Source organism: Coffea eugenioides, chromosome 2 (assembly GCF_003713205.1).
Source record: "Coffea eugenioides isolate CCC68of chromosome 2, Ceug_1.0, whole genome shotgun sequence".
Taxonomy (NCBI): domain Eukaryota; kingdom Viridiplantae; phylum Streptophyta; class Magnoliopsida; order Gentianales; family Rubiaceae; genus Coffea; species Coffea eugenioides.
The window spans coordinates 54,406,316-54,419,918 of record NC_040036.1 but is presented as its reverse complement, the minus strand read 5'-3'; the positions used below and the strand labels follow the sequence as shown (position 1 = coordinate 54,419,918).

The following is a 13,603-nucleotide window of genomic DNA, read 5'->3' as shown; positions in this document are numbered from 1 at the left end:
ACATTCAGCATCTGAAGCATCGGGTGGCAACTCTGTATCCAAGACTCTTGCTAAACATCCCAATTTTAGCCTCTGTCCATCAAAGTATCCAACTGCAAGAGAAAATCCAATGAGCTCCTCACAAATGGCTCTCCACTCCTGAATGCTGCGGTATGTGTCTACCCCTATAATCGGTGGACCATCGATGTGCAACCCCCACAACACCTCTACATCCTGTAATGTCACGGTAGCCTCTCCAACCGGTAAATGGAATGTATGCGTCTCGGGCCGCCATCTCTCCACTAAACTTGTGATCAAAGAATGATTAACCATCTGATATCCACTCTCAAGCACCCCCTCAAATCCAACCAAGGCAATATAACGACAAACCCGATCAGGAGTAGGCGTATGCTCCCAAAATCCTCTGTCACACCGTCTGACATCTAACTGATTGCTCTCAATATGTCCGTGAAAAATGGAATGTGCCCGGTGTGCAGTTCCCGCCGATATAATGTCGTGCACGTATGGTCCTGGATGTAGGCCTGCAGGGATAGGAGTGTCGGCCATAATCCCAAGCAAATATCTGACATCGATTAAATTCCATGAGTTATGCATAAGTAAAACCCAAAAAGTCAGTTGTATCCAATTTTGACCTATAAATCGCGGTCACAGCTTTTTTTTTTAGCAAATTTTGACCATATAACACACCATACATCGACTAAAACTCCATGTCTATCAGTTATTTTTTTTAGAAACATATTTTATCCCTCTATGTATTCATATACTGCAACAATGTATTTGTAGTCATATTTTAAAAATTTTTAAAAAAATTTGGCAAAGTCTCCCCTATAAAGCGGCCATAACTCCCTGTCAATAGCTCTTCAAAAATATCATATCCTGTATATGCAAGAGCATTAACACATATAACACATCATCCGAGCATTCCTTTAACAGATATGTCAACAAATCAATGGATAGGGGATTTAGCGATAAAAGAATAAAACTGTTGGGTGGCACGTGTAAACTGGTTATTTCAATACTTATCAAAGTATAGAACGAAACATGCATTTGACAAAACGACAATGAAAGTCACTAATGTAATTATTTAAAATAAATCCAGAATCGAACACAAATGAACTAGCTCGAACCCCACGGCCAAAAAAAAATGCACTGACATGAGTTTCAAATTTCTAGGGAGTCGATCAAATCAAGACCTATAATTCGGACAATTTCTCCTATTGTGACCCGTCTGGTGACAATTTCGACATCTTCTTGGTTCGTCTGGATCCCTTTCATCCATCTCATTCCGAATTCTGCTAGCTCCAACCCGCCCTGCCCGACGTGTAACAAATTTGCTCCTGTCTGTCTGCAGCTCCCATCCAGGATGGAGCCAAGTATCTTGATGCGGCAGTGGGTTAAACTTCCCTGAATACTGGACGGCCCACCTTGTTTTGGTAAACTGCTGGTCCACAAGAAATCCCGGATTGTCACCTCTATTCCTGCACACCGCCAAAGCGTGTGAACAAGGAAGCCTGTAATTCTGCCACTTTTCACAAGAGCATCTCTTATAAAAAAACCTTATGGTTTGCGTATTGCCTCCTTTACCATCGACACGCCGCCCTGTGATAACCTTGTATACGCCCGATGGGCCATCGAACTCAATGACTCTGTGGGCGCCGGCCTTCAGCTCAGCATTCTTAAAACGTCGCCATATCTTTGGGGGAAAAGGATTGCGATAATGTGAAGCATCTTCCCTTCTCGTCTTAAATAACGCAACTATCCGATGAAATGTCATGTCAATGCATGCACGAATTGGCAAATGGCTTGCCCCGCGCAAGACATTATTATAGCTTTCGGATATATTGGTAGTTAGAATACCCCAACGACGGCCATCATCGTGTGTTAGGCACCACTTTTCTGGACTAATGACTGACAGATAATTCCAAGTATCTGGGAACATGCTTCGTAGTTCTTTTCTGAACATCCGCCACTTGCGTAATTGTCTTGCCCTTCCCATTGCCCAACACAACTTTTTAAGGTGTAAACCTTTGAAGTGTGTCATCAAATTGCTCCTAACATGTCGCAGGCAAAATCTATGGTAGGCTAAAGGTTCCTCCCAATAGTCAAAGTGTGTCATGGTATAGATGATACCATTGTAGCGATCGGAAATGACACAGATAGGATGTCGATCAAGTGCCATATTATATCTTAATTGTTCCATGAACCATGACCAACTGGAAATCGTCTCCTCATCCACTATGGCATAAGCAATTGGCAGAATGTTGTTGTTCGCATCTTGAGTGACTGCAACAAGGAGTTTGCCCTTGTATTTGCCACGCAAATGAGTGCCATCAACGCATATAACCGGCCTGCACATGTGGAATGCTTAAATAGCCGGTCCAAACGCCCAGAATACATACTTAAAGGTCTTAACTCGATCCGAACTATCCGAATGATGTGACCACTCCACCACGGTGCCTGGATTGGATTGCACCAGGGCATCGAGATACTGTGGTAGTTCTGCAAAATTCGCCTCCCAAGATCCAAACACAAGCTCAATTGCTTTACGTTTGGCATACCAGGCTTTTTTGTAAGACACATCAACCTTCAAGTTTTCTTTAACGGAATTTAGTATGTTCTTGACCTTTAATCCAGGGTCATCTTCAATGCTACGGAGGATGTGCCTTGAAATAACGGAAGCCGTCAGGCTTGTATTGTTATTTCTAATCATGTCGCCCAAGCAGTTATGGTCATTGACCCATTTTGTAATTTGCCACATTCCATGGGTCTTTTTCTTTACGGCTCTAACATACCAGTCGCATGGTGGATACCATGGCGCGGTTGAAGTGGAAGGAGTTCTTTCAATTGATGATTTGCATTTAGCAAACCACGTGTTACTCTTACTCTCAATAACTCTGAACTCCCTATTGTGATTGATGGACCACATCCTAACTGCCCGGCTGAGCTGCTGCTTACTCTCAAATCTCATATGGAGACGTATATTATTATTCTCCTCACTGAATGTTACAATACGCTCCAATCCATCCTCCTTTTCTATATCATCATCATCTATGCTCCTAAGATCGGAGAAAAATGTCATTCCTCTTGGAACATATGCAGAGCTGCCAGCTGTGCTATTGCGTCTGTCCTCTTGGAACATATCGAGGTTTACTCTTAAATCCCCACCTTCATGCTCATCATCCGAGTCACTACCAGACACATCTTGCGACTCCGACTCTTCAACCTCTTCCGCATCAACTTCCGGGTCATCTTCTTCCGGATCATCTTCAAGAGAGCCAAGGAGCCTATCATGTATACTAGCATATACATCATCTTCGGCTGAACTGCGACAACCTTGACCAGGGTTAGACTCGATCCCATGTGGATAAATATGGCATAATGGACCTGGATCTCCAAAACTTGGAATCAAATCCAGGCCATGAAAATATTCCTGGGCACCCATGGACCCTGATGTGAGCCTTGGTTCTAATGAATCCATAGATCGATCATCATGCATATAGTGACATGCCGATGAAGTCTCTGGAACGATTGAACTAGAACCGAAGTTAAACTTTGTTGGATCCATGAATGCATGTATAAGCGACATCATTGGACCAACATTACCTATTGGTCCAGTGAATACGCTATTAACTACAGGCATTTGGACGATTTCTTCCTTCTCGATATAAATCTCCGTCATGTATGAAACTCTTTCGATCCAAAGATCGTACATTACATCAAGAGTTTTATCATCCACCACTGCAGAAACAGTATATTTGGAACTCTCCAACGGTTGACGAAAAAATAATTTCGGCTTGAACATCCCTTTATCGACCCCAATATAATGGTAAATCCTGTCAACCAACTCCCCGTATCCAATTCTATGCCTCAAAGTGAATGTCCGGTTGGAAGTACGAGGCAAATAACAAATAAAGTCACCCTCGTAATGTATTTGTCCTCCCCAGTATAGGTTTACCCGCAGAGGTCTTTCTACAGACATGTCTGTGAAATGAATCCCTATTTTGGGGACAATATATTAGAATTAGTAGTCCAAGGGTCCAAACAAATGAAAGAGGGTGGACTCTAGGTCGAAATTGGAACTATTAAATAGACTAATTTCGATCCAGATGTTTATGAAAAAATTGAAAACAGGTATGAAATATGCTATAAATGACGATAGGAATAGCCTAAAACTCCGAACGAAATTTTTAGAAAATTTGGACAGAGTCTCCCCTAAAAATAGACTAAAACTCCCTGCCAACCAATCCACAAATTTCACTAAAACTCCCTGCCAGCCAATCCGAACAGGGTTTATATGAAGTAGTAATCACATTTGCCACACTACATATTGTCAAGAGACCCTATAATTTTCAAAGTACAAGCGTAAGAAATGTACGGAAAGTTATATATATTTGGGCTCCACATTCACACCGCATAACAAGATCCACATTCCCGATGATGTGATATTCTAGCAATGAATCTTACAAAATTAATGTTTTTCCCTGTAGCAGATTTTGCCACTTTTTTAGCATTATAGATTTTGTCAATTACAAAAAACATTACAAGGCTGGTCATTGACTTTCAATCCATCAATTCGCCTTAAAATAAATCCGTATTTCATATTCTAATGCCCTATTCTACTGGAACAAAATTTAACAAACTATACTATTTCAACTTGTCGGCAAACATCCAATAGTTGTAATATAACATAAATTAGCTAATGGCTTGTATCAAATCCGAATTAAGCCTTATGCATAAGAAATGGTAGTTGTAATATAAAATAAATTACCTATTAGTCAGTTGCCCTCACAAAGAAAGATCTACAAAAATTTCGACATAGTCTCCCCTATAAATGGGCTAAAACTCCTTGTCAAACAATCCAAATATCCATGAAATTCAAAAGCGCCAATCTATAAACTACATGATGTTAATAAAATTTCTAAGCTCCAATTGTAAAACATACAATGTCCAATGTAGATAGTGTTTCGACCAAAAATAATAGCTGCGAAATAGATTTTAAAAACAAAAGATTATGATGAATTTTAAAAGAATTCTACAAATGGGGCATTTTGAGCATCGGATTACGTCCAAAGGGTCTTCGCATTCAGCAAATGCGAACTCACGGAGCTCGAATTTTCGAACGACGAAATCCAAAAGAATTAAAAAAAAAAAAATACCAGACCTCGCATTTATTATGAAATGCAAGGATCCGAGCTCGGATTCTTTATGGCAACCCTCGGATCCAACAGGGTTCGGATCCGTCTCAGCAGATGATCAGACGAGCCCTCGGATCTGAGTGAACAACTATGGATCCGAGCTCGTATCAAAATGATCCGAGGTTGGATCCGTCTGTGTTGAGTTGTATCTGAGCTCGGATCATGCTTTTTCTGCACTAATTGTAGAAACTGCAAATAAACTGCAACAAATTGGAAACAGAAAATTTGCCCGAATTCAAAAAATATAACACATATCCTCAGATCCACCACAAAAATTGCAAAAATAAGCACAACCCACATCAATTAAACCCAAATTTCACAACAAATCTGAACTTGTCCTTGGATTCAAGTATTCAAGTATTAATTAAACTTAAAATGCTATAAGTGAGGCATTGCAAGTGGAAAAGCCTAACCTTTATGCTGTTTGAGAGTCGCAATGGGACGGCAATGCTGGCAAATTTTGGGAAGCGGCACTCGCGGAACCAGTCTTTGGATGCTCCGGTCAGCTCCGGTCTTTGGATGCTTCGATGTGCAGAAACCAGCTCTGTTTTCTTTGTTTTGATGTTCGACAATTCCGAATTCTTTGTTTTGATGTTCGGCAGCTATGTTTCGATATTGCGTTCTGCTTCTCCCACTCACTTTTGTCTTTTTTTTTCTTTTCGAAATGGGGTCTTGGCGGTATGTAGTGCGAGCTCACTGAGCTCACTGAGCTCAATGCGAGCTCGCATTCCGGAAATGCGAGCTCAATGCGAGCTCGCATTGCGGGAATGCGAGCTCAGTGAGCTCGCATTTTCAGAATGCGAAGACCCTCATTTGTGGAAAACGATCCAAGAACCGCCCTCGTTGTAGAATTCTTTTTTTTTTCCATCATAAACTGAGAATTCACCCGACAAGGTGCAGGATGGTAATCGGATACATTGGGCAGCATGGGAGAGAGTTTGCTTTCCTACTACTGAGGGTGGTTTGGGGGTCAGATCATTGGGGGTATGAGTAAAGCCTTTGCTTGCAAGCGTTGGTGGAGATTGAGGCAACGAGATTCTTGTTGGACGAATTTCATGTTCTCCAAGTATGTAGGAATGCAACATCCATTGGTAGCGACAACTTGCAGACCAAAGGGCACATGGAAGAGGTTGCTGGAGGTTCGGGAAGAGGTAGAGGCCCACATTCAGTGGTTGTTAGGGGCTGGGTTGGTAGATTTCTGGATAGATATTTGGTGCAACAATGCTCCTCTAAAGCGATTGGTGCTACCAGACAGGGAAAAACCCCATTTTTTAGTGGCCAAATTTTATGGGCAAGAGGGTTGGAATGTTGATAGATTAAGGCAATGGGTGGCAAATGAAGTGGTCGAGCAGATTTTGTTAATATTGTTTGATCCTCAGAAAAAGGATGAAATCGTGTGGAGTTCATCTTCAACAGGGAAGTTTTCGTTAAGCTCTGCGTGGGAACTGGTTAGACAAAAGAGGAGTTGCTCGTTGGTAAATGAAATAGTGTGGAACAACACCATTCCTTTAAAGTTGCCTGTTTTTGCCTGGGGTCTGTTAAACAGGTGGCTTCCACTGGACTCAGCAATTCACAGGAGAGCTGTCCCTATAATGTCCAGATGTGCATGTTGTTTGGAGGAGAATGAGAGCTTTGAGCACCTTTTTGTTAATGGCCCGATTGCAATGGAGGTTTGGCACTATTTCGCAAATATGTTTGGCATTTCTTCTCTTCCTGTTGAGGTGGTGTCATTGATGTGGTTGCCACGGTATGCATCTTTGGGGGGACTACCGAAGAACCATATTCGTGGTATAATCCCTCTAGTTATATGTTGGTTTCTTTGGATAGGGAGGAATAAGGCTAGGTATGAAGGCCATCTCTTTTCGGCTCAGAGGGTGATTTTGGAAGTGGAGGGGTTTTTATATGACTTGGGAAGGGCAAAGTGGTATACTAAGGAACAATTCATTAGGGATATGGATTGCCTATGGGTGCGTTTTATACCTATAGTACCACAACGGGTTAAGGTAATCCCTGTTGCTTGGGGGCGTCTGCCTAGGACTATGTATAAGCTAAACACTTATGCTAGCATCATAAATGGTGTGGCAAGGGGAGGAGGTGTTTTACGGGGTTCGTGTGACACCCCGAATATTGGGAGGTTGTTTGTAAAGAAGATACTAAAGTGTATTTCTTTGGATTTGATTTAAAACCTTATTTTATTTTAAAAGACTAGAAACCCTAATTTTAAGCATTGAAATTGTAAAACCCTCACGTTTTTCTTAAAAATGCCTTTTTATTTGGAAATTATTCATTTATTAAAGCCCTACTACTCAATCACCCCACAATAAGTGCCAATAAACCTAGAAAGTAGGGTTTTACTTTTGGGTTTCAAGATCGGAGCAAAATTAGGGTTTTCGCGATTTTCGCCGGATGAATTTTCGGTACGAAGCAAGGATCAAATTTGGTGATTAAAAATGAATTTTAAGTGAGAAATAATATGTGATTAGGAGCAATGATATAAGGTTAGTGAATGGGAAGTAAAAACCCTAGTACGTGTGTTTTTAAGAAAAACGGCGCGAACCGGCGGGTCCCGCGCACTACCGATTGAACGCACCACTTGACCACCACTTTTTTACCATACAAGCTTATTGACTTTTGAGCAAAATATCTTCTTAATTGGCAGCTTCTTTGACCGAATTCTAAGGCTAGAATAGCAAGGAAAAGAAAGAGAAAAATGAAAGGTGGTGGTGTCGCCACCCTAGAGTTTCTTGACCAAGAGTTAGTCTTTCTATTTATCTCCAAAATTTAGCACTTTCCTCTTCATTTCTGCACTCCTTGGCCGAGAGAAAGAAGGGAAAAACACCAAGGGAAGATTTCTCCATTTCTTCTTGAATCCAACCACAAAGTGAGAAATCAAAGGAAATAAACCGATTAAACTCATCTTTGAGTGTTTAGTTAGTGAAGTGTTTGTGAGATTGTGAAGGGGAAAGCTAAGGCTACACTTGGTGGACACTAATCAAGGTGAGGATGATGAGTTTCCTAATTTTTACTTTCAATCTTGTGTAAATTAGCTTGGTAACTCAAATTTATGGTGAATCATGGATGCTATCATGTTTTGAGGGTTTTTTCCCTTTTGATTATATGAACTAGGGTTTGAGGACTTGCTGCCAATTTGATGTGTGATATATATATGTTGTAATTAAGGTTATATAAGGGGTTTTGGTAGTGTTACAAGTAAGAAATTGAGGAAGGTTGCATTGAAAACTGAAAATTCCAGATTTCTGGAAAATTTTTCTTCCTTTCTGCCCGGTTTTGTTACTGCATGTTAGTGGCCGAATTGGCCTTAGGATAAAACATAAAAGTTGTATAGAATGGTATTTTATAGGTGCCTACAAAATTTCAGCTCAATCGGAGCAACGTAGGTCATGAAAAGACCAAAATACCCTTACTATTTTAAGGTTTTTCCCAGTACTCCGTTTGGCCAGTTTATCCAGTTTATCACGTTTATTCACTAGGATCCGTACTGATTTAGCTTTTTTCCAAAACATTAAAGTTTTAGTATTCGGACTTAGCTTTTAAACTCCTCTAAGAACACCTTAATCGGACCTTTGTAACCTGAGATATGACCATTCCAGTACAGTGTGGTTAAATAGCCGACGAGTTGGATTTTGGTTCTGTAATTTGAGGATTTGACTAAGTTGCATTAGAAACTGGACTAAGTAATCTTCATGAACATTGTAGCCCTGTGTCTTAGCTTCGAAACGGCATAAGTTGCGCCTCAATCCGATGAGCGTAGCCTCGGATGTGTTATTTCCGCAACCACACGCCAAATCTGTCTTTTGCTAGATTGTATTTCCGCACTTGTTATTACTTTGATTCTTACTCTTATGATATTATGAGCCTATGGAACGGCTTTTGACTTGAATTTCTGATATGTGTGACTTTGGGATTTGGCTGAGGAAAAATAATGAATCCTAAATGGCTGGAAAATTAGGTAAACACAAAGGGCATGCTGCCCGAATTTACGCTCGAGGACTAGAAAACTATATTTGCAACTTGAGTAAAGGTTAAGTGATTATCACTTGAACTAGCGAGAACCTTTGCTACGATGTTTATCGAGGGTTATACGTTAGGACTTGGCCGAACTTGTACCCGTGAGGAAAAGACATAATGGCCAATGTAAACTTGTATTTCCTTGTACTTTCAACTCAAGTGTTATTTCCAAGTATCTATGCTACAAAAACCTTACGATTTGAAAAGCGAGCAAGTGTTTCACGAGTGTCTTTCAAATGAATTTCAATTGGTCAATTCTTAATGAACGGAACGTTTAAGTTTCGAATCCTACTCGTGTTTCAAAGTTCTTAAACTAAATTTTTATCGCAGATCTGGACTCCAAGCCTGGAGTATAATTGAACGTGAATACTTGAAGCACTATATTTTGGTGAGTGCTTCCAAATATCCGATTGTACTTGATATATGTGTTCCTTACTTGACTTGTATGATTACATGAAAATGAATGATAGGGCAAGGGTGTACTTTACCGCACTTGCCCTAATATGACTTGTTCTTGCTAGTAATTATACTTGACTTGCTCTACATGTACTTGAGATATGTCTTGCCTGGAATTCCAGAAACCCTGTGGCTAGTTAATCGAGTCGAGCCGGCAAGGGCCTGGTCGATTAGATAACAAACCCTGGGTCACTAGTAAGGTCGAGTGGAGTGTTATCTCCTCGGCAATCAAGTATACTCGCCCGTGTTTCTTGAGGATTTTGGGCCCAGTAGGGGGTGTGAATGGTGGACGGAGAGTAGTGTAAGTGGTGCTCTACTGGATTGGTTCCTTTACTTGAAAGTTGACGGAGTGTCAACTATTACGTGATCAAGCTCCTGATGATGAAATAGGAAGTTGGCTCTTGAGAGCCATCCGTATCCTTATGCTTTGGAATGAATATTGTTTATTGGATTATTGTTTCTTCTGAAAACTTTTACACTCGCTCATTTTGAGATTGCTACTTGAAGTGTTATTGCTCACTTTTATGAACTCTTCATGCTCGTTACTTTGCTATATCAAAAACTTGTACTTATAAATAATGGTCAATTTGTGATTTGGAACCTCACTGGGCTTTTAGCTCATTCCACGCTATTTGTTTTCCTTACAGGGGGTACGAGCGAGGCATGAGACATGTAAAGACTAGCGTAGTAGTTGTTTTTGACTTTTGACTTGTACTCGCGCTATTCCTCGAATAGAATGTTTTATATATTGAGGCTTTGTACCTTGATTTTCATCAATGTAAATTCTAAGCTTGAATTGCGATGTTATTTATGGTCCATGAATGAATGCACGTGATACGAGTGAGTGAGTCCTGGCGAGAGTTGGGCAGGCTGTCCGCCAAACCCTTTGGTACGCCTCAGGGGGAGGTGGGTCGTCACAGTTCGGATGGGAGAATGGTATTTGCTTTTTATAAGGAGTTTGGGGATGTTGACGGAGTACAAGTGGAGGGACTAGCCTTGTTGGAATGGCTCCAAATGTGTGCAGAGAAACTGATACAAGGGGTTATGGCAGAAGTGGACTCTGCAGTTTTGGTTTCGTTGGTTAGATATGGTGTTATTGGGTGTTGGAAGTATTGCATTTTGCTGCGGAAGATCAGAAATCTCTTTGGCTAGAATAGCATTTTCTTTGAAACATGTCTTTCGAGAGGCGAATATGGTGGCAGATCGGTTGGCAGCGGGTTGGGGACAAGGCAGTAGGATTTTCCAAACATATCAGCAGTTGCCTAGGGGCCTTAGATGCCAGGGAGTTTCCCTCAGTCTGATGTATTTTTTCTTAGATTATGGTCAGCTATGATCGATCATCTTGAGAACTTTGTACTGGTTTATTTATGAATAAATAAGGGAGTGTCGTCCCTTCCCGAGTTTGGGGGTTTTTGGCAAAAAAAAAAAGGAGACAATGAAAACTACTTGGCGAATGTTTTAGGGACACTATTTGCCACTTTGGGAGAGTAGTTTTAGGTTAAAATCAACTTATTTTCTCTTGTTTTTGGATTGTAACTTGAAAATTCAAGGAAGAGGGAAGGAGCTCTTTTCTGGTGATGGTACAAGAGTTTGTCTTCCCTCTTCTTTTTATTATAGTTATGAATTCCATGTTATTTATCAAATTTATTATGTTCTTAAGTTTTATTATGTTTAGCTAAATATTTTGTTGCTAAGGTCAAGAGTGGAATCAATTGTTCTTTAGTTTATGATCTATCTTGGTTCAAAATTGAAATTTTTCATAGTTGCACATCCTTGAACGGATAGCAAATCTAGAAGATTAGTGCCTTTCTCGAGGAGTACATAGGGAACTACATAACAACAAGCTAATGACATAATCAAAACACACAAATAATGGCAATGTTATCTATATAGTAGGAAATCAACAAACAACTCTCCTACGAAATTGTAAGTATCAACAAGAGGAAAAAGGCCATTGATTGAAAAGGCTTGTGCATATACTATTTGATGTTTTTGATTTTCAACTTTGTTTTTGAAAGATCATTGATTGTAAAGGATCAGTGCCTTACTCAAGAAGTACATAAGGAACTGTGTGAGGTCATTGATTGTAAAGGTCAGTGCCTACTCAAGGAGCACATAAAGAACTAGGTGACAGCAAGACAATGGCATAATTAGAACACACAAGTAATGGTTCAAATGTTACTTGTGTAGTAGGAATTCAAGAAACAACGTTCCTGCCAGATTTGGAAGTATTAACAAGAGGAAAAAGGCAATTAATCGAAAAGGCTTGTGTATATGCTATTTGGTGTTTTCGGTTTCCAAATTTGTAATTGGAAGGCCATTGATTGTAAAGCATCTAAGGTGTTAATTGACAAACGAAAGTTGACAACTAATACTACCTGGTCAAGATATGAATTTTAACTTATGACTCACACAAATAAGGAAACACTTAATAAGTAATTTGCATAATATTGAGTTCTTAATGATTCTTTAACTTGTCTCAAAAAAGTAGTTTTGGACTTGTTATAGAGATAGTTAATATATTGGGAAAAGCAAGTATTGCAATATTAGGAGATTTTACCATAGTTTCTCATAAGAGTAAACTACTAGTTAACCAAAATAAGATTATGGAAAGGACAATTGAGGAAACTTCAATTACTAGTTACCCTAAGACTCCGTAATTGCTAGCAATTGTTGTCATAACTGATATTTGTAAATTTTGTAACTAATATTTGTATATTTTTTCTATCTTTGAGTAGTTTTCTTAATTTCCTGCATTCTTGTGACAATTTATAGTTTGAATAATAAGATAATTTAAAATGTCTAAGTAATTTATTGCCTTTTTTCGTGGGATCAATACCCGAATACCCCTTATACTAGTGTTTGATTTATGCAATTATAGATGGAGAAGTAGATTTTAAGTAAATATTTTTACTTAAATTAACAAAAAAATCAAAAAATAATTTTCCAAGCAAAAAGAATTGTAATAGAAGTTGTCATGAAAATCTAAATCCTTAGAGAGAATAATAGAAGTATTTTAGTAAGAAAATGACCACATTTGTATTAAAAAAAAACAATGTAAAATTTCAAGAAGAAAAATAACAAAACGTTTACAAAATATTGTCCTTATGTAAGGGTAAAGAAGGATAATGAGCAACTTGTTAGAAAAGAAAATATTAGATTTCTTTTCTAAGAAATTTTGTGTTGTTTAAAAAATTCTTTTTATTTTCTTTTCCAAATCTCCATAAATATCTCCTAAAGGTTGAATTTTATATATATATATATATATATATGGGTCAAGTTATTCTCTGGCTAAATTATTTTATTATTTTCTCAATATATTTATGAATGCAATGATCCTTGGTATTATAACTTGTTTCTAAGAAATTTCTTTATTCGTTTATTCTTCTTTAGTGTCAACAACATTTTCTAAAACAGAGCGCCAACGTCTCTAAAAAAGTTTCTAAATAATTATTTTGCCCACTATATTAGGCTTTTGTCTACTAAGTGACAAAAATGACCTTGCAATATGGTTTTGCCGTTCATGTGTCTTAAATTCCTTTACTTTGAACTAGGGAAAATCAAAATGACCTCGTTGAATAATTTTAAATTTTTTGGTAGGTAATTTGGCATGAGAATTAGTATAGTGGGTTAACTAAGATTTTCAAAATGTTTATTGACCAGTAGTGCACTTTAACGTAGTGGCCTACTTCAAACTTTTGTTAAATGATCAAAACTTTACAAAGTCAATAGTTTAATGGACTCTTAAACTTTTTACTAGGTGCATTGAATCTCATTGTTGTAAGTTAATTCAACATTTTTTTTTAGTGTAAATGGGAGCACTCAAATCCAAAATCTCTTACTTGCATTCTCTCGTAATATCCAACATAAGAAAACACAATACTACAAATATAGAACTTTTTTCTTCACCATAAAAAGAAAAA

General features: G+C 38.7%; 1 protein-coding gene across 1 annotated transcript; it reads right to left on the bottom strand.

The window, feature by feature from the left end:
• Nucleotides 1–1,186: 1,186 nt before the first annotated feature.
• LOC113759901 lies at nt 1,187–2,356 on the bottom strand. Its single transcript, XM_027302478.1, has one exon. It carries the CDS (start codon nt 2,354–2,356, stop codon nt 1,187–1,189), a length of 1,170 nt encoding a protein of 389 aa, XP_027158279.1.
• Between the last annotated feature and the right edge of the window lie 11,247 nt (nt 2,357–13,603).

Coding starts and splice junctions, on each gene's coding strand:
- LOC113759901 (XM_027302478.1), bottom strand. CDS start 2,356: ATGTGCAGGCCGGTTATATGCGTTGATGGCACTCATTTGCGTGGCAAA.